This window comes from Marmota flaviventris, chromosome 17 (genome assembly GCF_047511675.1).
Source record: "Marmota flaviventris isolate mMarFla1 chromosome 17, mMarFla1.hap1, whole genome shotgun sequence".
Lineage (NCBI taxonomy): Eukaryota > Metazoa > Chordata > Mammalia > Rodentia > Sciuridae > Marmota > Marmota flaviventris.
This window is the reverse complement of record NC_092514.1, coordinates 35,203,216-35,230,319: the sequence shown is the minus strand read 5'-3', so window position 1 is coordinate 35,230,319 and position 27,104 is coordinate 35,203,216. Positions and strand designations below refer to the sequence as shown.

The following is a 27,104-nucleotide window of genomic DNA, read 5'->3' as shown; positions in this document are numbered from 1 at the left end:
GTTTCTAACCTGTATCTAGAATAGCTCAAAAGTCAGGAGGTGAGGGGGGAACTGGGGTTGTAGCTCAGTGGTAGAGTGGTTGCCTGGCAAGTGAGAGGCACTGGGTTCCATCCTTAGCACCACATAAAAATAAGTAAATAAAATAAAGGTGTGTGTACATCTGCAACTAAAAAAAAAAAGTTTTTTAAATAAAGGTTTGTGTGTAATAACACATGTTTATAATCCCAGTGACTCGGGAGGCTGAGGCAGGAGGATCACAAGTTCAAAGCCAGCCTCAGCAACTTAGTGAGGCCCCAAGCCACTTAGCGAGACTGTCTCAAAATAAAAAATAAAGCAGGCTGGGGATGTGGCTTGGTGGTAAAGCACCCCTGGGTTCAATTTCCACCACCACCAAAAAAAAAAAGTTAACTGCACTAAAACACTGTGAATTCCTTTGCACATTGCTAACAAGTGATTCCTTTTTTCTTAGAAATTGTAAAATCTGACATTTGTAAAAATCTAGAGCTTTCAATTAAATAAACATAGTGAATGTTATATTTTCTAAACATAAGGTAAGAAATGAAAAAGTCCCATTTTTCTTTAGTTGAATAGGTTGAGAGGCGTAACGGAATACTTTCTTACACTTTTTTTTTTTTTGGGGGGGGGGGGTGTGCTTAGTACTGGGTACTGGGGATTAAACTCAGGGCCTTGTACAGGCTAAGCAAGCATTCTACCTTTGAGCTACCGCTCCAGTCCTTTCACATACATTTTTACATGAATTGGCCTCTTAACAGTAACGCCTTTTGGGATTTAACATTTTATTTATTTCTGAGTTTCCTGGTTGCCTCAAGGGATCACTGCATTAAAGTTTAGTGGTTGCCCTGGCTAGTCTTGATGTCAGAACATTTTGACTTTGAAGAGAAACTAAGAGAGTGAAAATTAAGAGACCATTTCTGCTCAAAGGCTAAATAGATATATTTTGTATAGGCTTTAAAATTTTATCTTTAGATGACCTTTCTTTACCATTAAAACTGTCACCAAAATAGTAGGAAAAGTCTGTTTTAAAAAAAAAATTACATATCATGACCATGTGGAGTTTATCCCAGAAATGCAAGGATTGCTAATCTACCGAAAATCTAAATATTTTAATATCACAAATGAGAAAATTCAAGATTATCTCAGTGCAGAAAAGGCATTTGATAAGGTTCTTTTTAGGTCTTAACATCAGAAGGACTCTTTACAAAAACTTACTGAAAATTTTTAAGTGAATTCCTTTTAAGCTTATAAACAAAGGAGAATGAGAAAGATAACACATTACCACTTACAAAAAATGAAAATGCATGTACACAGAGAGAATATCTAACTTTTCAAACACTCAGTGAAGCTGCTTAAGTTAATTGAAGTCTTCATGGGGCAAGCTCTGTCTTACTGTATTTATTCAAAATTACTTAATATTAGAATATTAGATTAACTGTATTTTAACTTGTGAGGAATACTTGTAAAAATTCAATTTAAGTTTTTTTTAGGTTGAACTATGAAAAGGAAAAACTAAGCATCTTATAAGTAGTTATCATTTAAATAGCTGCAAGTTAGATGCAAATAACCATTTTTTGTTAGTAATAATTTTTAACAGTAATTAGAAGTTTGCTATGTACTAAGAAATGTCCGAAGTACTTCTTATATATTCCTTTTTACCCATGGAAGATGAGGCATTACAGAAGTTAAATAATAACATGCTTAACATTATAAACCAGATCTCAAAAACAGGTTTTTCTAGTTTAAAAACCTGTTTCTAAGTTAGTATATATTGCCTGGCACCAACCAACACCTTCACAGCATAATTTTAAACTTCTATTTGTGTGTGTGTGTGTGTGTGTGTATATTATGTATTCATATATTTTATACATATGAGCAAGTAAGATGTAAGTACCTATAAAATAAAAATTGTAGAGAGTTAAAGTCATCCTCAAGTACCACCCTTAATCCCAGTCTTCTCTGGATTAGTTTGAGAATATCTTTCCAGGTTCATTTGTTTTTTAAAAATCAATTTTCTTTTTCTTTTTTTAAAATATATTTTTAGTTATAAATGAACACAATATCTTTTTATTTTATGTGGTGCTGGAGATTGAACCCAGTGCCTCACACGTGCCAGGCAAGCGTTCTGCCACTGAGCCACAACCCCAGCCCCTCCAGGCACATTTTTTTCTGTTCATCTTATTTAGACATATTTGTACAAATAAATATATGCTACTATTTGTTGGGACTTTTTAAAAAAATACAATATGTGTGTGGGGTGTGTGTGTGTGTGTATACCTAGATATTTATCTTTATATATCTATGTCTATATATACACACAAACACAAGGAGAACTTAGTTGAATACTTTTTCTTTCTTTCTTTTGGACTAGAGATTAAACCCAAAAGCTCCCTACCACTGAGCTACATTCCCAACCTATTTTATTTTTTATTTTGAGATAGGGTTAAATTGCCCAGGCTAGCCTCAAACTCTTGATCCTCCTGCCTCAAGCTCCTGAGTCGTTGGGATTATAGGCATGCATTACCATGCCTAGTTGTCCTAAAGTCACAGATTACTGCCTCAAATTAATTTACTTGTGTTGGCTAGTTAATACACATACTTATGTGTTTTGTATTAGTCAGGACTCTCTCCAGTTCAAATTGACTTAAGCAAAAAAGTGGACTTACAGCCTCATTAAAATGAAAAAATCAACTGACTTAGATTTTGGGTTGTCAGATAATATTCTGTGTCAGGAATCTGACTCTCCTTTTCTGCTGTTTTCCCGTGTTTTGACATCATTTTCAGACATCTTTTGCAAATATGGAACCAGCAGTCCAGGCCTGTATTTTACTACCATAGCAATCCTTCTGGAAAGAGCTTTCCAAATAGCTCCAGAAGAAATATTTAGAAGGTTTCTGATCCAGTTAGGAATGTGTTTGATTAGAGATAATAGAAAGTATTGCTTATAGTGATTTAAATAAATTAGTCATCTTTCCCTCATATTTTGAAGCTGATGTAGCAACTCAAGGTCTGTTTTTTTCTTACTTTCTGCTCTTCCATCTTTAGAATGTTGACTTCATACTCAAAACAAGAAAATGAAGGAAAAGGAAGGCAATGACCACTTCTGTCCCTTTCTCAGAAGCCTGCCTAGCATGCTTCTGCTCACATGTCAGCATATAGACTATGTCATCAGTGGCCTCATAGTTGCAAAAATGAGTATTTAGCTTTTCTAAATAATAAAGTCAGATAAGGGAAAGGAGGTTTGAGGGTCTGTGTTAAACTAGCCATTCCATTATCTGGCCCTAGTGAGTTTTAGACCACATTCCCATCCTGGAGCCAATCTTGGTGCTTGGGAAATAATGTAATTTGATTGGCCAGGTCTAACTAAGGTGCCCATCCTTAGAATTGGGAGATTGAAATCAAGCCCAGCCAAACCACTTCGTTTGAGGGTAAAATGGGGATGGGATACCAAAGGTCAGGGAATTCTTGGCAGACAGAAACACTGTATGGTATTTTTAATTTATTGTCTCTTTTTTACAACTCAAATGTTAGAGGAAGAGAAGCTTAGTTTAGTGAAAATAGTCCTGTCTCGTGACAGGTACCATATTTTACATTTAATAGACTCACAGTATGTTAGAGAGAGAGTTCAGTTGATTCAAACTTTTTTTCTAGGTGAGTATTCTTTTGTATCCTCCTAGAGTACTTTCTGTAGTACACCATGAATTGTGTGTACTCAAGAAATGCTACTGACCGATCACCACAACTTTTTTGCTGCCAGCTAAAGTTTAAAACTTTTGTGTAGTTAGATAAAAACTAATAGGAACATCTGCTTAGGATACTTGCACAGCCTGGCTGATTTCACTACAGCGACCAGCACTCTGCATTTAACTTATGATGACTGTGTCATAACATTTAGGGCCTCTCACCGTAGTCTAAAAACTCATTCTTGCTTCATTTCACCAATAATTAATCATAGTCATTAATAGAGCACTCCTCATGACCCTTCCTGTCCTCATGACCCTTCCTGTCCTCATGACTTAGCACTGGCACCCACATATTCCTCCATTACTGAGTGACTTATAAACTTAACAGAACAAACAGAAAATGGACTGGTATTTTTTAAAAGGGGGAAATTTACATGTGTGAATGTTGGGAGAATTGGCAAAAACTTATTTTGAAATTAGTTATTTAGGTCTTATTTCTAAGCATTCAATTTATTTCTCTTATTCAAAGTGATATTTTTGTACTTAAGAGAAATACAAACTTAATCTATTGCTGGACCTAACTGGTTTTGACCATAATGGACGGTGAATTGGAGGGAAGAAAATAGAATTAGAAGTACAGCACCTCTTGTACTCATCTTTCCTGTAGAGTCAGTGCTGGAAACTAAATTATTCATAGTTATTTTTCTGAAGAAGAATTGCCATTGCAACATAGCTGTCCTAGGCTGAAATGACACTTAGTCTTATTTTTAATGTATTTGTTGGGGTACACTTCTGTAAGAATGATTGTATTGCCATTGACATTTTAGGTAGCCTTAACATCCACTCGGATTGTCTTAAGCCAACTGTCCTATATCCAGTCTTCCTCAAGTCTTATAAATTTTGCCTTCTAATTCATTCTCTCTTCCCCATTAGTAGTGTCTAGAACTACCTATTTTTCTGTCCTCCCTGCTTACCAGAGAGATCTTATTCATCTCTGTTGCTCCCACACCAAACCAGGGCCTGGTATTTAGTGGATGTTAAATGATGAGCAGTGTTGTTGGTGGATAAGGATACTTGTATTGGTTCAGTTTAATAGATGAGAAATCCAAGGCTCTAATAACTTACCCAGGCCTAATGATGACACAGTTAGAATTTGAACCCATATCTTCTAGTAGTCATACCAGTCAAAAATAAGATGAAGAGCAGATTTACTTAGAGAGTGGAAACGAAAGGATTACTTACGGTGGGAAATTTTGCTCTCGCTGTCTGTTAAGAATTATCTGGAATTTGGCTGCCAACCTGCACAAGCCAGTGCAAAAGAGGACAGCTCTTCACAGTCAAAACAAAATCTTTCAAGAATATCAAATTACATTATTTTACATAATAAAAAATTCATGAAGAAAACAAATTAAGTTGTAAGTTAAAAATTCTTCGTCACTTCCCTCCCTTATTTTGACGAGTATAAATAATTAGGGACATACATGTTTTAAATGAGAAATGCTTCTCCATCTGCAAACATATAAATGTGCCAAGGAGGGCTAGGAGTATAGCTCAGTGGTAGAGCACCTGCCTCACACATGTGAGGCACTGAGTTTGATCCTCAGCACCACATAAATAAATAAATAAATATGCCTCACACATGTGAGGCACTGAGTTTGATCCTCAGCACCACATACATACATACATACATACATACATAAATATAATATAATAATAAATGTACCAAGGAATAGTAAGTTGGTTTACAAACACTTGAATGTTCTGTGCATATAATCCTTTCTACTTGTAGTAATCCCATTAAGTCTGATACAATTTTAGACTCCCCCACCTCAGCAGTGCAAGGGATTGAACCCAGGGCCTTGGACATGCTAGGCAAGTTTTCTATCACTGATATACATCCTCAGCAAGTTTGAAACAATTTTAGAATGAAAGTAAACTTCAGAGTTTATCTAGTCCAGCCATCTCACTTTATACTTAAAGATACTGAGATTTATTTAATTAGTGACAAGACAGGACTAGAACACCCATCTAATCTTATCTACTCTTTAATCCTAAAGAAAACTTCTGTTACCTCCTGCCAACTTTTTTTTTTTAATGCGGATTGAACCCAGGAGTGCTTAACCACTGAGCAATATCCTCAGCCCTTTTTTATTTGTTACTTTGAGGCAGGGTCTTGCTGAATTGCTTAGGGCCTTACTAATTTGCTGAGGTTGGCTTCTAACTTGGTCTTTCTGCCTCAGCCTCCTGAATCACTAGTATTACAAATGTGTGCCACCACACCGAATTTTCTCATTATTGTTGGATTTTTTCCTATGTGACTTTTGTTGGAAGGAAGCAGATATGTAAAATACTTGATATTATTAGTTGTCATAGCAGGATTCTGAGGCTGTGGTTGAGATACAAGGAGACCTTCCAGTATTCCGTTTCTGGTGTTGTGGAGAGCTTGACCAATGTGAAACCTGCTTATATTGCTGTTAAAGTTGCTCTTTCTAGTCTTCAGATGATCAGATGGTAGTGACTTTTTGCTTTTTGTGATATTCTGAATTTTTATCTATTAACTACCCAGAAAATACAAGACAAGATCACCACAGATACACAAGAGTTTGGGAGTAAAAGTTGTTTCCAGTTTGCCTGGAATTAGTATTGTTCTAGAGGTCAGATGCTCCCAAATAGAAACCAGAGTCTGTTTTTTTGTCTTTCTCTTTCCTCTCCTACTTTTTCCCCCTTTCCCCCCTTGAGGTTCTTCTCTCCCATTAATAGATTACATTAATGTAGTAACAAATTGTAAATAATTTGACTCAAAAAAGTATAATAAGCAGAAGAGATCAGGCCAAATGAAGGGGATACCACCAGGTCCACATAGATTAAGCTCCAGAAAACTGTGAAAATCTGCTCTAGCCTGAGATTATTTCCCAGAAGTTTTAAGTTTTATGAGGAATCCTTGAAGAAACAGAGGATATAAGAAGTATTCAGAACTAATAGGAATAAATTAGGTTCAGATAAAATATAGTTTGTGGCTCTGAGCTGCTTCACTTTCCAAAGCAGAGTGAAGCTCAATACCACCAAAGATAATTATTTTTTTGGTTTTGTTTTGTGGTGCTGGGAATTGAACTTAGGGCCTGCGTGCATGTGAGGCAAGTGCTCTACCATTGAGCTACATCCCTAGCCCAACAGGTTAGTTTCTTTAACCAAAGCTTTGACTTTGTTGTCATCTGAGCTGATTTTTCATAGACTTTGGCCTACCAGCCTAGCTACAGAAAGTAGGAGGTAGTTCTCAATATCATTAGGAAAAAAAAAAAATTACCCTACTAAGAAGTCAGTTTCTTTAAAAAAAAAAAAAAAAAAGTAGTTTGACAGTCATGCCAGTAATAATCAGGTCATGAATTTAGAATTTTTGTTGCCTTCCTTGATTCTTCCTTTCTTACTTTAAGAATTTACTTATTTAGAGACAGGGCAATGATGCCATTCTTCTGTTCTGTCCCCAGACACACCTAGCAATGACATAGAAGTTTCATTAGCTCTGTGACTTCTCATCAAAGCCATCTCCTTGCCTCAGTGTAAGGGGTTCACTTACTGGCATGTGGATGTGCCTGCCACTTCTGAGACAATTAAGAAGTCAGTGCTGAAGGTGATTCAGACAGAACAGGCAGAAGCAGTGGCATCCTTTCTTAGATTTTGTAAATTCTTGAGTATCCTGTATAGCTTCTTTAGAACTAGTATTTTAATACCCTTATGGTAATATTGTCATAAGACATAGTTCCCATGCTTCTGTTGCATAGTTTACATGCTTCATTTTGCATGTGGCCAAAGTTTTGACTTTTTTCTCCTACTCCTTGACATGTTTGGCATTTCCTTCTTCTAAAGCATTTAATATGCCAGACTAAGGAGCCACCATATTTACAGGATCAGTTTCATTTTTCAGAGGCTCTTTTATGCTCTGATACTAGAGTGAGTCATCATACAGTATAAATATGCTACTGTGAAGTTGGTGACAATTGTTGCCTTTGAAGACTGGTTAATGAAGAGAAATCCTGTTCCCTTTGTACACTTACTGTACACATCATCCTTTGAGCTGACTTCTTACCTTGTTATAAATTGGCTGTAATCCATATCTATATACATAAAGACTCACTTAAATATTTGATTTTTTTATTCTTTCACAGCCATCTCTTCCTGTACTCTATACCCTGTCTAGTCAGGCTACACATGAAGCTGTTCATCTCCTTTGCAGGATGTTGGTCTTTGATCCAGTAAGTAGTGTTTATTTTTATATATTTTAAATGAATTAAAAATACATATGTTCTAAGAGAAACATCCTGGTTTTAAATAGATTGGCAATGTAAATAATGACTGGTCAAATGATAAACCTCAATCCCCAGTTTCATGTTTATTATGCTGACTCATCATACAGTTTGATTATTAATGTTTAAGACACTAGGGAAGAGAGATAATATACTGCCACTTGCCCCCAGTGCAATAGCACATACTTGTAAATCCCAGAAGCTCAGGAGACTGAGGCAGGAGGATTCCAAGTTCAAGGCCAGCTTCAGCAATTTAGTAAGGCCCTAAAAACAACTGAATGAGACCCTGTCTCCAAATAAAAATAAATAAATAAAAAGGGCTGGGTATGTAGTTCAGTGGTAAAATGCCCATAGAAAAGAACAATAAACTGTACAATTTTTATTTATCTTGGTATTTGTAAAAAGAACTTGACATGAAGACAAATCAGGAGAAAAAAATTTAAGATTATTTGAAAAAAATCTGTTCTTTGTATTGCATAAGGACATTTTTATTCTTTGGGTTGTTGAGATGGTAACATTTTCAAATGCCCTTTCTGGAGTTGACTCTTTTGGGACATACTACAAAGCAAAGTCTGCCATAAGTTTAGCTCTTCATTTATTCATTCATCCAAAGAATTTTCATATCTGTACCAATAATTTTTGTCAAAGAAGACTGAAAAATGGAAGAATTTTAAAATTTTTAGATAGGGAATACAAAGAGATCACCAAGTATAAAACACAAAAGGTATTTAAAGGATAAAAAAGATCACAAACTGATGGTATATACCTATAATCCCAGAATCTCTGGAAGCTGTGGCAGGAGGGTTGCAGATTCACAGCCAGCCTCAGCAGCTTAGCAAGACCCTGTCTCAAAATAAAAAATAAAAAGGGCTGGGGATGTAACTTAGTGGTTAAGCACCCCTGGCGCCAACCCCTGATACAAAAAAAAGAAAAAATCACAAAATTACCAGTTACTGACATTACATTGGTATGAGATGAGGAAAAAACAGCTTTCTCACATGATTATCAAATCCACAAAGGTCATAACTATCTTCAGAATTGACATCAAAGACTAGGGATAAAAAAAAAAAATGTGCTGTTTGAGATTCAGGTTTGTGAGAAAGTCAAAAGTTTTCTTATTCGTGGAGCCAGAACCAATCAGGGTGAACCAAGTTATTTTTGTGACATCTCAGGGAACAAAATGGACTTTTTTGTTAGAGTGGCTGTCTAAGTATTTATTTGTTTATTTTGTTTTGTTTTTTACTGTGGTATATGAAGTACATAGTGATACTGGAAATAAGATAAAGTGTCAATTCTTGCTTCCATGGACTCCCTTAGGTCAAGTTCTCACCATTAAGGACAGTTGCAGTCATATAACTTGCATAATGAGCTAGTAATTCAATATTGTTCATTAGTTAGTTCGGTTGTTTTGAGAAACTGGAGATTGAACTAAGGAGCCACATTCTCAGTCCTTTTTTAAACTTTGAGACAGGCTCTGAGTTGCTGAGGGGCTTCCTAAATTGCTGAGGCTGGCCTCAAACTTGCAATTCTCCTGCCTAAACCTTCCCAGTGGGTGGGATTACAGGTGTGTACCACTGCACCTGCAATATCATTAAGTTTGACGTTTTGTTTTATTTTGCAAGTTTAGCCAGGGCCCTAGGGTTAAATTTTACTTTCCTGTATTAGAAATATTTTATTCTATTTTGTTTTGGGGGGTTTTGTTTTTGGTTTTGTTCTATTTAGATTAATTCACCTCTGCCAGGTTTGCCTGCAGTGCTTGTATCTGTAAGGTATCCATTTTCTCTAAGATTCCATGTTTGTTAATCCTTCTGACCTGTTTGAAAGTCAGTCTTTACATATGAGGCTGGAATTTCCTAAGCTGTAGGGCAAGGACCAAGCACTGTTTCCTAGGAGGCCTTTTAGACATAAGTTCTACATATGAAATATAGCCCTTATTCCTTAATAATGGGATTATCACGCCTAATTAAATAAAACTTTTTGTGTGGTTATAGTTATAGAGATTTATCTGGCAAGAGATGGCTTGTTTCCCCCTCCTACCCAAGAGAGCAAATTCAGCTTTAAATTAATACTGGAATAGGAGTTTACACCATATGATTTTAAGAGATCTTACAGGTGTATGCTTCCTTATAGAAGTAAACAAAGTATATCAGTTTGTTTACTTAGAAATATTTTTTATTTGTAACATGGATATTGTATCAACTTTTACTCAAAAGTTGATAAGGCAATAAAACCTAGTATAGAAACAGGTGTCCATATCTATTACAAATGTTGATCAGTTAAAGAAACAAGACACTCAAAATATGCAATTGAGATATAAAATATGTAATTAAGTACCATTAGGTCCTTCAAAAGAGGACCACTATTGAAGAAAAGCAGTTTCTCTTTGGTGTCCATAAATGAAGGGTCTCCTTTCCTTTGGCTTAAATTGAGAAGTCCTAAAAAGATATTAGTTTAGAGACTTGGAAGATGATCATTGCATGTCAAGGATTTGATTTACTTTTGTCCAAACATTTCTCTCAGGTAAAAGAGAACCTCTATAGGTGCATACAAAAAACAACAGAGTATGCTGTCAGTGGTCTGGGAAACCAAAATCTTTTTGACCCTGCATTCTCAGATTTCAGGAAATAACAGAATCTTCAGACAAAAAAGACTAACATTGGAACTAGATTCCAGCTGCTGATACCAGCTGACAGACCCAGTGTCTGCCATCTGCCACCTGACAGGAATGACTTAATGGTCAGATGATAAAATTAAAGCCCAGATTTAATCACTGCTGCCCCAGTGTGGACAGGTGGCTTGCTCAGTCACAAGCAGACTTGGCCAACAGCCAGAGTTAGTGTGCCAAAGCAGAGACCTCAGTGCCTTATGTGAGACTGATCAGAGGCATCAAGAAAAGGGGAGCAAGGGCCAGAGGGGCTCAGGACCAACACAGTGGGTATAGTGTCTGTCGGCCAGCTTGTTTCTCCTTTGGGGTAAAACACTAGACCTCTCCCAGTGGATCTTTAGCTCCAGGAACAGCTGCCAAAGGAAGACTCATGTTTTTAGAAAAAGAAAAGGCTTACTTGCTAAGAATGCCAGGCAGTCAGATTTCAGAAGAACTGGCTCACCGAATACACAGGTATTGAAAGGAAAGCAACAACAACAAAAGCAAAAAACAAGGTTATCAAGTTTGTGTTTGTCTCTTCATGTTAAATAAACAGTAAATTTGTTTTGTATTTAGCTTATCTTGAAAGGTCATGACATGCCTTTTAGCATATCAGCATAGCAAAAAATCAAAGATAAAAAGTGTTTTGGGGAAATCCAGATTTATGAGAAATGTCTCACATTTTATTGTTTTGGGGACTAGAACCAATCAGAATGGTCCAGTTATGTTTTACTTATTTGAATGTAGAATTGTTTTCTTTTTAAAATTGTGTTACATGAAGTGCTAGGTCATACTGAAAGCAGGGCCAAGTGTCAGTTTTTGTTTGCTTTGTGCCATGGACTCCATCCTTAAATCCTATAAAATTCATTTTTCTCCCAGTAATATTTATATGTCCACTGAGAACTGAGGAGGGATGATTATTTTGTTTAATTTTTTAAAGGAGTAATGAGTTTAAAAGTTTATGGGTTAGGTGGGCACAGTGGCACACGCCTACAATCCTAGCTATTCAGGAGGCTAAGGCAGGAGGCTTGCAAGTTGGAGCCCAGCCTGGGCAACAAAGTGAAACCCTGTTTCAAAAAAAAAAAAAGTTTATGGGTTAGCAAGCCTGAAACTAGCATATTAAGTATTCTGATCAAAAGTGCCAGAAACCCACAGAATAGGCCACTTCTCTACTAGTGAGCCTGAGTTCTCTTTCACAACATGGCATTTAAGACCATTGTATTCTACCTAACTCCAGCAGCTTTTAGATGTGCTTTTGTCCAATCTATTCAACAGTCAAGGAGAATAAAAGTTTCCAGCAACTTTGTCAAACTGCAAGCATGATCACATCTCCTCCAAATATGGACACATTTGGAAATCATAGGCTCTTATTTAAAATGTAAGTTTATGTTGTACCACAGGCCTGTAATCCCAGCCACTCAGGAGGCTAAAGCAGGAAAACCACAGGTTCAAGCTCAGCCAAGGCAATTTAGCAAAACCCTGACCCAAAATAAAATCAAAAGGCCTGCAGATTTAGCTCAGTGATAGAGCACTTGACTAGCATGCGAGTGGTCCTGGATTTAACCCCCCCCCACCCAGTTCTGTCAAAAATGTTTAAATAGTAAAAAAGAAAAAAAAAAAAAGAAAGAAAAGAATTAATTAAATAAGATGTCAACTTACCCTTTCAAAACAGTATATATTCAGTATATATTTAAATACTATTATATTTGTCACTTTTGACCCTGTATAGACCTATTTCAAGATAGAAGTTCTTTTCTGCTAAAATTCTGATAACTTCCTAAGTGTTTTATTGTAGTAGATAATAGTTTGTTGTCCTAAATCATATACTCCCTCTTTCTGCTGTGTTACCAGCCTCTAAATTCAATTATCCCTCTTTGCACAGAATGTTGTGAATATTAAGTATAAGCTGTATAAAGCAGTAACTGTCTTGTGAAAGATCCTATATAGACAGTCATGCTTATCTGTAGTGTTGATGTGCTGGTCTCTAAATTTGATTTCAGTCAAAAAGAATATCCGCTAAGGATGCCTTAGCCCACCCCTACCTAGATGAAGGGCGACTAAGATATCACACGTGTATGTGTAAATGTTGCTTTTCCACCTCTACTGGAAGAGTTTATACCAGTGACTTTGAGCCCGTCACCAATCCCAAATTTGATGACACTTTTGAGAAGAACCTCAGTTCTGTCCGACAGGTCAAAGGTGAGTGTCTTTTTTGGCCTTCAGATGACTAGTAACATTTTTTACAATGTGACCAGAAATCCAGGGTTTGGATGCTGTCCAAGGCTCCTCCATGTTTATTTTATAACCATTGCTGTTTGTCCAAGGAGTATATGCCAATAAAGCTATGTGGGTTATAAAAGTGCTTACATCCAGGGGAAGGTAGGCCAAAGGAATGAGATTTTGTTCTTATTTTCAAAGTTTTAATGATTGTGACTGAAAATATATTTAATTTGTACAAACTCAGTGCCATTTCATCAAATGAAATGTGTTGGCCTTTTTATATAAATATGAAGTTTTTAAGAGGATAAAAATCCACTAAGGGGACTAGGGGTGTTGCTCAGAGTGTTTGCCCAGCATGATGCCTGAGGCCCTTTGGTCCCCACTTAAAAAACGGCGGGGGGGGGGGGGGGGGGGCGGCTAAATTAGTAACAAGGGAAGGGAATTTCTGATAATTTACTACACATTGTGATCTTCTGTTGGGGTCAGGGCAGAGGTGATGAGATTTAAAATTCTGAATGATTTTAGTGTCTGCTCTAGGACATTTTAGAAGAAAAGTTCAGCCCCACAGTAACCAGCCAAAACTATGTACCTAAACACAAAGTGAAGTTTTTAAGTGATCTTCTAAAAGGTAATAATTACCAGCAATTTATAAGAGCTCACTTGTAACATTAACCATATGGAGTCTCTCAAACTTCTAGACCATTTTACTTTTCCCACTGCTGGGGTTTCCAGTCTGTATAAGCCACTACTGGGCTTTTTACCTATGTGCAGCAACAACTATTATTTTGGTTTTAGGAGAGTTCAGCTGGATTCTGCTGATGTGTAAGACAGATTTAAGTAAACCAGAAGGAAATTCTATTCAGATGCTGGCTAGAGGTAGCTGAGAATTCACTGCTCCCAGTCCTGCAGATTGGCAATGGATTGCATGATGTTTGTTTTCTTCACAGAAATTATTCACCAGTTCATTTTGGAACAGCAGAAAGGAAACAGAGTGCCTCTCTGCATCAACCCTCAGTCTGCTGCTTTTAAGAGCTTTATTAGGTAACTATGTAATTCTAATATTCTCTTTAGAATTAAAAGGATGCCATTGTGATTTTGTTATTCAGCGACTTTCTGTTTTTATTGAGATAACATAGATAAAAGGTCCAACAGAAAGTTTTTGTTGTGAACTTTGGCTTCAGTCATAAGATTAAAAATGTGAGCATTGTTTTTACACTGGTGCCAATTCACTGCAGTTGCTTTGGCAGTTTTTTCCCAGATGACTCTCATGCTGCCTGGTCATGTATGATGTCTTCCTGCAGCAGCATAGATTAGACATGGTCATCTTGGTCCCACTTCATAATAACTGCAAGCAGGAAATTTATTTTTCTTTACAGGTGGACTGCTAGTGTGGCCTATTTAGAGGAGAAGCCAAGAAGCTTTTTAGAGAACTATGAACCTACTCTGGAACTTCGCAAGCTCAGGCTCTATTTCTTTGTCCTTTCCTTTTCTTGATCTTTCCCCCTAACTCCTTATATCAGTCAGGGTCCAATCAGGAGAAAGAAATCATTCCAGTAATATGAATGGGGAAATTTTAATAACAAGGTTTATTAATTAGAAAAACATGATTAACGACTAAGAAGGATTCTAAAGGATCCTGAAATAGCAAATACAGAAAGCAACTACTTCCTGTATAGACTGAGAGTGAAGGAAGAAATTAAGAACTTAGAAGAGGCCCCTCCACCCAAGGATCTCTTTGAAGAGGGCAAAGTTGCCATAGGAACCCACAGCTTAAGGATGGTGAAGAGATATGCCAAAAGGTGTGGGAAGAATTGGCCCCTCAAAGAGGTCTGCTGGATTGCAGAGAAACTTGCCAGAGAGTTTGAATTAACCAAAACCAGGCCTTCTGTGTTTTAAAACAAAACAAAACAACAACAATAAAAAAACAGCCACACACCAGAAGCAGGAAGGGAAGCTGCTTCCTAATGTGACAGCCCAGCAGTGCCCTTCCAGCGCCCTCTGTTGACCAAGGCTACCATTAAGCCAGTTAGCAAAGGAGGGAGAAAGAAGTACAGGATCTGGCTCCAGTATCACTTAAAGCAGGACAAAGAGTGGGTTTGGATCTGAGAGACCCCACAGTCTCCTTTATTTTCCACCTGTCTTTCTCCCTTTCCTTTTCCCCATCCCTGCTTCTGTCTTTTCATACATGATATTAAAGTTGTTTGAATTTGTCAAATCAAAGTCAAGAAATATTTGTTTAAAATTTGTAAAATCAGATGTCTTTCATTTCTTCCATTTATTGTTTCTACAGAAAGAGACATTAATTTGCAATTTTTATTTCTCTGGCTTTTTAAAAATTACATTGTTTTAATATTTTCCCGTAAGAGTCAGTGACCTGGCTGGTGTTGTGGCTCAGAAATAGAGCGCTCACCTAGCACGCGTGAGGCCCTGGGTTTGATCCTCAGCACCACATAAAAATAAATAAATAAATAAAGGTATTTTAAAAAAAAGAGTCAGTGACCCTTCTAGGTGCAAATCATTGGTAACCTGGGCCTGGGGAAGCAAAATGACTACCCCACCCTAATTATAATTTGATTAGCAACCTTAGAGGTGGGAAGTATCTAATAACAGTTCTGTGGATAACAAATGCTAAATGATTATTCATACTATTCCATTAATACTCGATAAAATAGTGCTATGAGGCTCCTTCAAAACTGGTCCCCACTTAAAGTCACTACTTCTAGAGGCTACTTTTAAATAGACAATTCTGTATCTTTTATGGTTACTTTGAATATAGACATTATTATGATAGCCACCATTTACTTTATATTATAGACGTCATGGAACACACTTTATATACATTATCTCAATTATTCATCAGAATGTCCTCTGAGGTAGACAGCATGATCATTTTCCAATGAGGAATGATTAAGGAGCTTGCTCAGTGCCATGCAACTAGTAAACATGTTTTCAAGCCCATATGTTAACTACTGTACCATATCTCCTCACTTAAATGAACAATTTGGAGCATTCAACTTTAAAGAAATTAAAGAAACAAAAATCCAGAAATGAACTCTACAAGCTTTTTTAAATAAAGAGAAGAAAACAGGCATAGTGGATTGCCCTTTTGCCCACTGTGGTGTTACAACTAATTTTATCATCTCTGTTTTCTTCCAGTTCCACTGTTGCTCAGCCGTCTGAGATGCCCCCATCTCCTCTGGTGTGGGAGTGACAGTGGAAGATAATGTACTACTGAAGATGTAATGTAGCTTTCCACTGGAGTCTGGGATTTGCAATTCTGGAGGTTAATCATGCTTGTACTGTAATTTTACTAATGAAGTTTTAAATTAACAACCACTACTTGTATGATATGAATAATATTTAGAAATGTTACTAGACTTTTAATCTTGTAAAGTGGTTGTGCTTTTAGAAGAAAAAAATATTTTACCCAGAGTTGCACATGTTTTATGAATTAGTGCAGCTGTTATGGCTCACCTCAGAACAAACGAGAATTGAACCAAATTTGGGAGTTTGGGGTTTTTGTTTTGTTTTTCTTTTTTTTAAATGAAGTGAGATTGTTCACATACACTCAACACACACACATGCACGCACACACACACAAAGGACAGTCATACATTTTGATATTTGAGCCATTCCTAAAGATTTGGGGTTTTCTAAAACTAAAGAATCTAGAAATCTTGCCTGCGACCAATCATGGAGCCACGTGAGCTGATCGTGGCTGTGCCTGGGGGAGGGGGGTAGGGAGGAGGGGCATGCCACCTAATGATCAAGCCCTATAATTAGCTTCTCATTAGAGCTGTGATGGTGATGTGTGCTGTCTAAAAACCAATGTTGTGGGTAGAGAGAATGAGTTTGTGACTAGGAGAGACTAAACTTTTGTTTTCCTTACCCAGTATAAATATATATATATATATTTAATCTATTTTTATTAGAAGTTTTTCTGCTCTTTCTTACATAAAAGAACCCCAAGCATGCATCTTTCATGTGTGTAAATAATTCATTTCTGGGCTAATTTCAAAAGAATTCCAACATTGCTGTATAGCGAGAGAATTAGCTTGCACATTTTAGGTCTGTGAAATTTTGTGAGACTTTTCCTGCACTGGACAGTGAAAAATAATAAATAAAAGACAAAAACAAATTTTTAATACATTTAAAGCCACAAAAAAGGCACATAGGGAATTATGTCAAATGTGTTTGTGTCCTTAGCAAAGCTGTGGGAGTCTGGAAATGTCACAGTAGTAAATAACTTATTACTTTTTGACAAATTCTTTTTTCTGTTGGAACACTGAATTCTTCTGTGCATATGTATATATGAATACAAATTGAAGGCCTCTACCTCCTGGAGTTATACAACTTGGCTTGTTTACCTCCACATGCTGATGATGACTATTTTTTTTTTTTAAGTTCAATGTGGAGACTTGAAACTTGAATGTCCCTTCCAACTTTTATATTAAAAATAAAAAGACAAGAAAATTGAAGATCGTTTTTCACCTGTACGAGGAGTACTAAAGGATCGTCTTAAAATTGGTCTAGGAAAAAACCTTGGTGTGTGTTATGGACAATTAACTGTTAAAGTTATTGTAAGTTATCTGTATTTAGCAGAGTATTTTCAACTTGAGTGATCTGAGCTGAATTTGAAGACTATTAATAAGTTATGTTTGGAAGTTTTAACTTCAATGAAGTAATTATTTGCTGTGAAAGAAACAATGAATTACTAAACAAAGATGGTGCAATATCTTTGTTTTTTTTTATGAGGCTCCTGAGAATCAACCCAACTGAAGCATTTCAATTCACTTGAATGAGAAACGTGTTTAGTATCAAAAGAGCCCGAGACGACACTGGTGTGAAAGGTACAATCTCAGAGGTTGGTCAATTACCGTGGCACACTTTCTGGTCACTTTGTACAATGTAGATTTGAAGTACAGTGGTGAAAACATTAAATGTGACATTTGAAAAAGATGTGTCATCTGTTTTATTTCCATTTCTTTCCTTTGTTTGCTTTTTAGTACAGCTTGTGTCCCAACTTTGCAGTTTTGAGATATTTGTTATTTATATTTCCACTATTTATATTTCCTAAAAGACATTAGTTGTTTTGTTTTTTCCAGAAACTTAAGATTGACCAAAAAACATATTGATAGCTTAGTTAACCCATATCAAAGATGTTGTTTAAATATATACAATATGGCAATCGTTCCAGAGTCTCAATCTATGGTTTTCAAACTTCTTTTCTTTTGAAGCAAAGAACCCAATTTTCATGTGAAATCATACCTTATATTGAAATCCAGTACAATAAATAAAAGTAGATTGCTCTGGGTGAAGCCGACTAGCAAAGGTACTTGACCCTCTCCCTCCTCTTCCTTCCTGTGTCCTGTCCCTAGCTGCCCAAAGGCACTTCGAGCTCAGGAAGAAGTCTCAGCTCTGGGGCAGTGTACTTAAGACCTGAAACCAGACTGCTTGACTTCAGAATACTTTCCCTGAGGTGGACCAAGTAGTTTTACTCTTGAGTTTGCAGGTGGCATTTCCTTCTCCCTGTCTTCTCTTAATTTAGCAAAATGAATGATTTTTCCCCCAGACATAGGAGGCGGGGAGGGAACAAGCATTGACTATTTTAACTCATATAAATTAATATAAAATCTTATATTAGTTTATTCATTCAACAAATTCATTTATCCATTCAATAAACTTTGTTTTTTAAAATATATTTCTTATTGGACACAATACCTTTATTTTTATGTGGTGCTGAGGATTGAACCCAGAGCCTTACACGTACTAGGCAAGCACTCTACCACTGAGCTATAACCAAAGCCCCATCGTTCAGTAAACTTTGAATACCAGGTGCAGTAATTGTGTATAAGAAAGCTTTGTTGATATCAGTAATGTTTAAGTAAGAACCCTGTCTCATCATTTACAAGGGAGCATTTTGAATTGCATATATAACCTCTTTTTGTATGTTTTGTATCCTGCTGGGGATTGAACCCAGTGGCACTCTAGCACTGAGCTACATCCCCAGCCTTTTTTATTTTGTGACAGGATCTTGCTAAGGCACCTGAACTGGCCTCAAACTTATGATCCTTCTATCTCAGCCTCTGGAGTAGCTGAGATAACAAGCATGTGCCACTGCACCTAGCACACATATAACTTTGAAACCAAAGTTCTTCATAGGTAGTAGATACTAGAGAATATATACAAACTTACTCCCATTGGAAACTGCTTAGCAAATCAAGGGATTTGTGTCTTAGTTATCTATCACAATCTGTTGGAATTACAAAATGTGGAATTTCTAAAACCAGTCAGTGTAGACATATAAAGTAGGGCTGTAATCAACTATAGTTTGTTTATAGTTTAAGATCACAGAAGATGAAGATAATTTCTTCTCTAGAATTTTTATTTTGTTTTCCCCTTATAGTATATCACTTAAAATATAACTTTTGTGTTAAAATAAAAACATTAAAAAATAGAATTGCAAAATTTAAGACAACTCAACATACTTTTAGTAAACAAATTTAGTGAACCATCAGCAGAGCCCCCTTCCCCCCACCCCAGGTAGTTCTAAAGGGGAATTCTTTTACTTCAAGAAAAAGGAAAGAAGCCCAGCACCATGGTGCATACCTGTACTCCCAGTAACTCAGGCTACTGAGGCAGGAGATGGCAATTTCAATGGCAGTCTAAACAACTTAAAAATAAAGAAAAGAGTAACTAAAAGCGGATCTCCAGTGCAGAACTGGTGAACAAAGAAATTGGTAAGAACTCAGCAAACATTAACTGCATAAAACATTAATAATGGTGGGTGCAGGAGAAGAAAACAAATTAGAGTAGCATTCTTTAAAGTGAGATATGTACCGCGAGGGTAAAATGAAGACTCAAGAAGTACATGGGCATATATATTCTTTGGGTTTAAAGAATCAACATCAATGTCAAGAGCTTTGTAATGTTTTGAACAACTAATAAAAAAAAAAAAAAGAATCAACATCACTATGTTTTCCTACATCCCACTTCTCCCACTTACAAAAGAAAGATATACACTTACATATCTTATATAATATAATGGCACAATGTTCCTGGGTATTAAAAAAAACCCTGGATTGCCAAGTAAAGGGGCAACTTTAAGCAGTTTTTGTTCACAAAGACCTTAGGCTGGGGATGTAAGATAGAGCACTTAAAGTACCCCTAGGTGAACCCACTACCAAAAAAGAAGAAATATTGAGACTGGCAGTATTTATTTCACCCAGGCAGCAAATTCATGACACAACTCTCTGTCTTAGAATTGAGAAGTGAGATATTTTTTGTAGAAACACATAAAATGAAGGCTGACTTTTTCCAACAGAAGGGAAATCTGTTTTGACTGCTTGCTTTGCCAATGAGGGCTTTCCATTTAGTTTATATGGTAGACATTTTCCATAGTTAGCCTGAATCTGCAGCTACACAGTTCTGGCAAAAATATATTTAAAGCAAAGATTTTTTAAATATTGAACAAATGTTGGCAAGGATGTGGGGAAATTGGAACCCTTGTACATTGCTAGTGGGAATGAAAAATGGTACAGCTGCTATGGAAAATAGTATGCCAATTCCTCCAAAAAAAATTTAAACAGAATTATCATTTGATCTAACAATTCCATTTCTGACAACATACATAACAGAGTTGAAAACTGACTCAAACATTTGTACACTCATGTTCCTAGCATTATTTATAATAGCCAAAAGATGAAAACCACTCAAATGCCCATCAAGGAATAAACAAACAAAATGTGACATATATACAACAGAATATTTACTCAGGCTTTAAAAGGAAGGAAAATTCTAATATATAACACGGACTAAACTTCTAGACATTATTCTAAATGAAATAAGTCAAACACAAAAGCACAAGTACCGTATAGTACTACATATATGAGTAGTACTAGAACACACTCAGGAACACAAAATGGAATGGTGGTTATCACAGCCTGGGGTGATTGGGAAGTGGCTGTTTAGTGGGTGTAGGATTTTATTTTGAGATGATGAAAATAGGTTGTGCTTTTTCAGCAGATGGAAAGATGTTTAACCATTAGGCGATATATTTTCAATCTCTTCTAAATAAAACCATTTTAAGGGACATAAAACAATCAACTGAAACCAGGTTTGATAGCACGCATCTGTAATCCCGGCTACTCTGGAGGCTGAGGCAGGAGGATGGCAAATTCAAGGCCTGCCTGGGCAACTTGGTGAGACTCTGTCTCAAAACAAAAAGATTTGAGGTAGAACACTTGCCTGGTATGCGCAAGACCCTAGGTTTGATTCCCACTACTGCAAAAAAAAAAAAAAAAAAAAAATTGTAAATAAATGTAGTTTATTTCTGCATCTCCATTCTATTCCATTGATTTGTGTTTGTCTTTATGCCAGTACCAAACTGTCTTGATTACTATAGGTTTGTAGTAAATTCTGAAATTAGGAAGTGTGAGTCCTTCAGCTTTGTTCTTTTTCAAGATGATTTTGGCTATTCTGGGTCCCTTGCAGTTTCATATCAATTTTAAGATGTTTGTCAGTTTCTACAAAAAAGCCAGCTGAAATTTAATAGGGATTTCACTGAGTCTATAGATCAGTTTGTGGAATATTGTCATCTTAGTAATAAGTTTTGATCTGTAAACGGGCTCTCACCATTTATTTAGCATTTCATTCAACAATATTTTACAGTTCTCACTATATAAATCTGCATTTTCTTGTTAAATTTATCCCTAAGTATTTTATGTATTGATATTATATCCTACAACCTGGCTGGACTCATTTTTTTAATATATTCTTCAGGATTTTATAACAAAGCTTAAAGTCCTAAAAAATATAATTTAAGGGGTTGGGTTGAGGCTCAGTGTTAGCGTGCTTGCCTAGGATGTGTGAGGCACTGGGTTCGATTCTCAGTACCACATACAAATTGATAAAATAAAGGTCCATCAAAAACTAAAATATATATAGTTTAAAAATTCTTGAGGGTAAGTGGGAATCATAAAAAATTTACAGTTGATGGTGCCAATTTAATAAGGAATACCCCCCCCCAAAAAAAAAAAACCATCTTCAGGGCCTTGAGCATGCTAGACAAGCTCTCAACCCCTGAACTACACCCGAGCCCTTCTGTTGTTGTTTTCCGTGAGAGTTAGGCTTGTTAGCCCTGGCTATCTCTGCTCTGCCTTTAGAAAAGAGAAAGAAATAATATAATCAAAACTCATATACCTTTCACTTAGATTTACCAATTTTAATCAGTTTGCCACATCTCCCTTATCAGTTTATCCATATACAAATATGTGTGTATATTTTGTATACAAATTATGTGTACTTTCTTGTTTTTGCTGAAAACTCACCCTAATATATCTTCTAAAAACAAGGACATTATTCTACATTAGTATAATTCCATCATCATGCCATTTTTTTTTTCAGTGCTAGGGCTCTACCAGAGATGCATCTCCAGCCCATCATGAAAAATGTCTAAGAAATTCAACAACTGATATGTTACCTAATATGTCAAGCACATAAATTCAAATTTATCCAGTTGTCCCTCATTTCATTTATAAGTATTACCCTTTCAATTCAGAATCCAGTTTAGGATCACATCTTACATTTGGTTGTCATGTCTTTTTAAGTGTGTTTTAATACAGGAGAGTCCCTCCCTCTACCCCTTCTTATTTCGTGACACTGTAATTTATGAAAGGGCAAAGCCAATTATGACGTACAAAGTTCCACAAAGATTTGGATTTGTCTGTTTCCCAATGTTTCAAACATTTTTTAAAAAAATGTGAAATGGAATATTACTCAAGATACTCTGTGAAAAACTATCACAGAGGTGATGTGGTATACTTCCCATTTCCTCAAAATGAGCAGAAGCCTGGTGCAGTAGCACACACCTATAATCCCCAGGCACTTGGGAGGCCAAGGTAAGAGGAATATAAGTTCGAGGTCAGCCTCAGCAATTTAGCAAGGCCCTAAGCAACTTGATGAGACCCTCTCTCAAAAAAAAAAAGGGGGGGGGGGGGCTGGGGATGTAGTTCAGTAATAAAACACCCCAGGTTCAATCCTCAGTACCAAAAATAGGGGGACCATGCAAGACAGCCTAAAGCCAGGTGGCGAACTGCCCACTACCTCAGTGAAACCCACAGATCTCAAGAGAGATTCTGAGTCTTATGAATGAGAACCTGCTAGTTCAGTTTTGAAGTGTGAAGCCATCTGCTGATTGGGGAGCCACATAGCTTTCCAGTTTATACCACTTTCCATAACACCAGAACCTGTTGAAATTTGATTCATCTACATCATGCCTTTGGCTGGCTGAGACCCATTGTTCCTTATCCTAAGTATCTGACTACATGTGGCAGAGGATTAATTTCTCTATTTAGTTCATTCAACAATGACTCCAGCTTTGTTTTAATAAATCAAGGCTCATAAGGCACAATGCTTGTTTGTGAGGAACCTGAGATTTAGTGGGAAACATGTTCAGAGACAGAGCCGCTAAATTCAGACAGTGGGGGTGGGGGGGAGCACACGGCATATGCCTGTAATTCTAGTGACTCAGGAGGCCAAAGCAGAAGGATCAACAGGTTCAAGGCCAGCCTAGGCAACTTAGCAAGACCCTGTCTCAAAAAATAAAAAGGGTGGGTGGGGGTCGTAGCCCAGTGGTTGAGTGCTTTCCTAACATGTATGAGGCACTGGGTTAGATTATTAGCACCAAATAAAAATAAAATAAAGGTCCATCAACAACTTCAAAAAATAGTAAAAAATAAAAATAAAAAAGGACTTGGGGTGAAGCTCAGTGGTAGAGTGGCCCTGGTTTCAATCTCTATTACCAAAAAAAAAGAGGTGGTGGTAATGGGGAGGGGTTGGCTTTCAACAGGGCCTTAAAATACAGAAGGATGTAAGGAGGTAGGTGGGGATAGAGTAAGAAGGGTGGGTGCATTTTAAGTAGAAAAGTGAAGGAAAATAGCTAGAATCCCCTTTGCACCAGCACAGTGTCCAGTGTTGAGCTGATGATGATTGTCTTGTCATAATGCAAATAAATTTCAAAAGGTCCTAAACATAGTCTCTTCTCCTAAGGACACATGCTTTTGTGTGATGACTGCAGATTAGCTGTGTCCTCCTCAGCTGATCTCTCCCAGGACCATTTGCATTCCAAGACTGATCTGACCTCATCAAGTCAAGAACCACAGTTCTCCCACTAAAGGAATTTCAAACAGAAGGAACAATTGGAGAGATTTGTATGTGTGTGTATGAAGGGGCCCTCCAGTGAAAGTGCTTGACCTTGAAAATCTTTATCTACAGATAACAAACTTGGCTGGGCAAGATGTTTTTTCAGTTGCAGTCACACTGACAGCTGTACAGTTACCATGTTCCCTGGGCAAATGCCAGCTTAGGGCCCTACACTCCTCCCCCAGCAAGCAGTGATAATCAACTTGGAGTACAAGGGTCTGTACTCCCATGCTCATTAAAATATGCTGCCCCGTTCTTAAAGCCATTCAGGGTGTTGGGGGTGGAGTTGGCACACGCAGGCCCTTTCCTACCTGTCCAAGCTTCTCCTGGGCCCTGTCTTCCCTCATCGGGAGGGTCTGGGGACCTTATAGGGGAGGCACTTGCCCTGCCCCAGAGATAGAAGCCCTGAACCAAACACTACTCCACCCCTGTAAGAGACAAGCTGGGGTTTAGGACACAGGTTCTACTCTCTGCCTTATTACCAGTTTTGTGAGCTGGGATGATACCTCTCTGATCCCCAGTTTCTTCATGAGGTATTAGGTCCTCAATTATCTGGAGGGGGACATCTCAGCTCTTCATAGTCTCTAACAAGTGAATGATATGGAGAAGGGGAAGAGGCAGAAGCTTACAGACAGAATTGAAGGCCAGAGTGGAGGGCAGGAAGGACCAACTTGCCTTCAAGGCCTTACTTCATAAACAACAATTTCCTCAGGTGACCGAAGTTTCCTCAGACACCAGCCTTTTTTCTAGAAAAAGCCGCAGCTGGATCTGAGTTATCCCTACCTCAACCTCCCTAAAGGGAAGTTTTTTTCCCCTGGACTCAGATCTTCTCTGGAGCAGGAAAAACAGCACTGAACGCCCCTCATTCGCTCAGGCTGCTGGCTCCAGAACCAGTCAGAATTTTGTGTTTTTGCGTGTTCAGCCATCCAGGTCGTTCACCCCCTTGCTCCCCAACTCAGACGGAACCTCCACGTCCCTCTACAGCTATGCCTCCTCACCCCCTGCCAATTGTACTCCCTTGGTAAACACCCCCGCTTCCCCAGCCAAACCCTTCCAGGCCCCTCAGCCATGGACTCTGCAGAAATTGGCACCTGGCTCTCCCCAGAACTCAGCTTCCACACAGCTGTTCATTTTCTCACTCTTCAAGGTCAGACTCAGGGTCACCAGCCTCCCTGATCCCTAAGACCATGCCCACCTTCCTCCTGATTACTGCCATTACATAAAGGCCTTCTCCTCACGCAAACATGCCTAAGTGGCCTTTGGATACTCTGTCCCTTGACCTCATCTCCAAAGACCTTCCTCCCCATTCCATTTCAGTCATACCCTCCCACAGGCAGAACTTTCTGACACCAGGATTCCAGACATTGCACCCCCTTGTCCTAATCTCCCAGCCTCTGGCTAATGACACCCATCACACGAAGGGCTTCCTCATCAGGGCTTCGAACCCATTCACTTCTCCATTTTCTCTGTCACCAGCCCCCTTTGGCCTCAATGTCTTCCTAACTAGCTTGAATTGCATGCTCCATCACTTCAACCACCCTCCTGTTCAACTCCCTCAAATCACCTTTGTTTTCCTGAACCTCTTCTGGATGAGTCCAACTCCCTTTTGCTGAGCTGACCTCGCAATGAAGAAAAGCACAGCCTAGGGGCTGGGGATGTGGCTCAGACGGTAGTGCGCTCGCCTGGCATGCGCAGGGCACTGGGTTCAATCCTCAACACCACATAAAAATAAAATAAAGATGTTGTGTCCACCGAAAACTAAAAAATAAATATTAAAAAAAATTAAAATTTAAAAAAAAAGCACAGCCTAGGAGAATGGGGCCTACAGGTCAAGGACCACCCACCTCAGCACTGCCAAACATCCCTCTATCCATGGGGCACACAAACCACCTAAACAGAACCCTAATCCTTCCTCTACCTTCTTGGAAGCCTTAGGCCATATTTTCTACTCTTTTTTCCTCTATAGACAGGCTTTCCTCTGACCATAAACTTTAAACACCTTCTTTTGAGGATCTGTCCTCCACTTTATGACACTTTCTGCCTCCATTTCCCTAACTTCCTTATTCCTTGCTACTCTGCCATCTGCCACCCTGCCCCCACAACTGTTCTCAACAGGGCCACTGGTGGGTACCACCCCAGGTGGCCCTGACCCAGGTGACCCTCCCTTCTCCCTGTGATGTCATACTCCTCCTTGCCCACCTTCATCTCAGACCCCTGAGGTTGGAGCTTTAGGATCTCCTCTAGGCTTTCTCCTCAAAAATTTGACTCCCATCAAACGCTGATGTTTCACAAGTCTAGTCTCCAACAGGTTCATCCAACGGCCTATTAGCATCCACCAGATGTTGCAGAGACTGCTCAGTGTCAACAAGGCCAAAACTGAATCATCTTCCCTTGAACTCACTTCCCCATATGTCCCCTCTTCTCAGTGAATGGCAACCCCATCCATCCTGTTCCAACCTGACCTGGGTTCTGCATAAAAAATCAATATTTGCTCAGTGAGCAATGAATCTACTCTTTCTCCTCTATAGACAGATCTTTCCTCATTCTCCACAGCCAATCACCAAGTCCAGTCCATTCTACCTCCTGAGGTTACTTCCTATGCGTCCTTCTCAAGTTTCCCTGGACCCCCAACCCGGCCGTACAGGGATCTTGCGGAGAGCGCCATCGCACAAGCCCGGCCTGCCCCGCTCTGCCACCCGCACTGTGCACTGGCAGCTCCAGTCCACACGCTCCGTGGCCCAGCACTTAACAGGTGCTGGTAAAAACGACTGAGCTCAGCGGGCGAATGGAATCTTGAAGGAAAGGGACCAAAGCGGGCAGCCCCTTGCAACTACGACCCGCACCGAGACACCAGGCGTCTCCTGGCAACCAGACTCCCGCGCGCCCACTTAGGTGTTGGGCAAGAGCCCCGCCCCTCTCACGCGGCGCTCCCGGCAACCAATGGAAACCGTCTGCGGGGCGCCTTCTCTCAAGCTATACGCGGAGAAACCAATAGCACACCGCAGAGAGTCCCGCTTCCTGTAGGCGCGCCTCTCCTGC

The 27,104-nt window shown here is 38.3% G+C and overlaps 1 protein-coding gene across 4 annotated transcripts in view; it reads left to right on the top strand.

Annotated features, from left to right (window-relative positions):
- Positions 1-17,820, top strand: part of Nlk (nemo like kinase) — a 148,817-nt gene extending 130,997 nt beyond the window's left edge. Inside the window, exons 8-12 of one of the 4 annotated variants that reach the window (XR_003581114.2) lie at positions 7,862-7,948; positions 12,644-12,842; positions 13,811-13,904; positions 16,020-16,146; positions 17,268-17,820. Coding sequence is in view for 3 of the 4 variants with exons in the window: in XM_027924498.2 (XP_027780299.1) it covers positions 7,862-7,948; positions 12,644-12,842; positions 13,811-13,904; positions 14,240-14,357 (498 nt within the window). In the remaining variant the exon portion in view is untranslated. Of the gene's footprint in view, positions 1-7,861; positions 7,949-12,643; positions 12,843-13,810; positions 13,905-14,239; positions 15,084-16,019 lie in introns of those variants that run through there. The other 3 variants (XM_027924499.2, XM_027924498.2, XM_027924500.2) reach the window with 3 other exon arrangements.
- Positions 17,821-27,104: the final 9,284 nt, after the last annotated feature.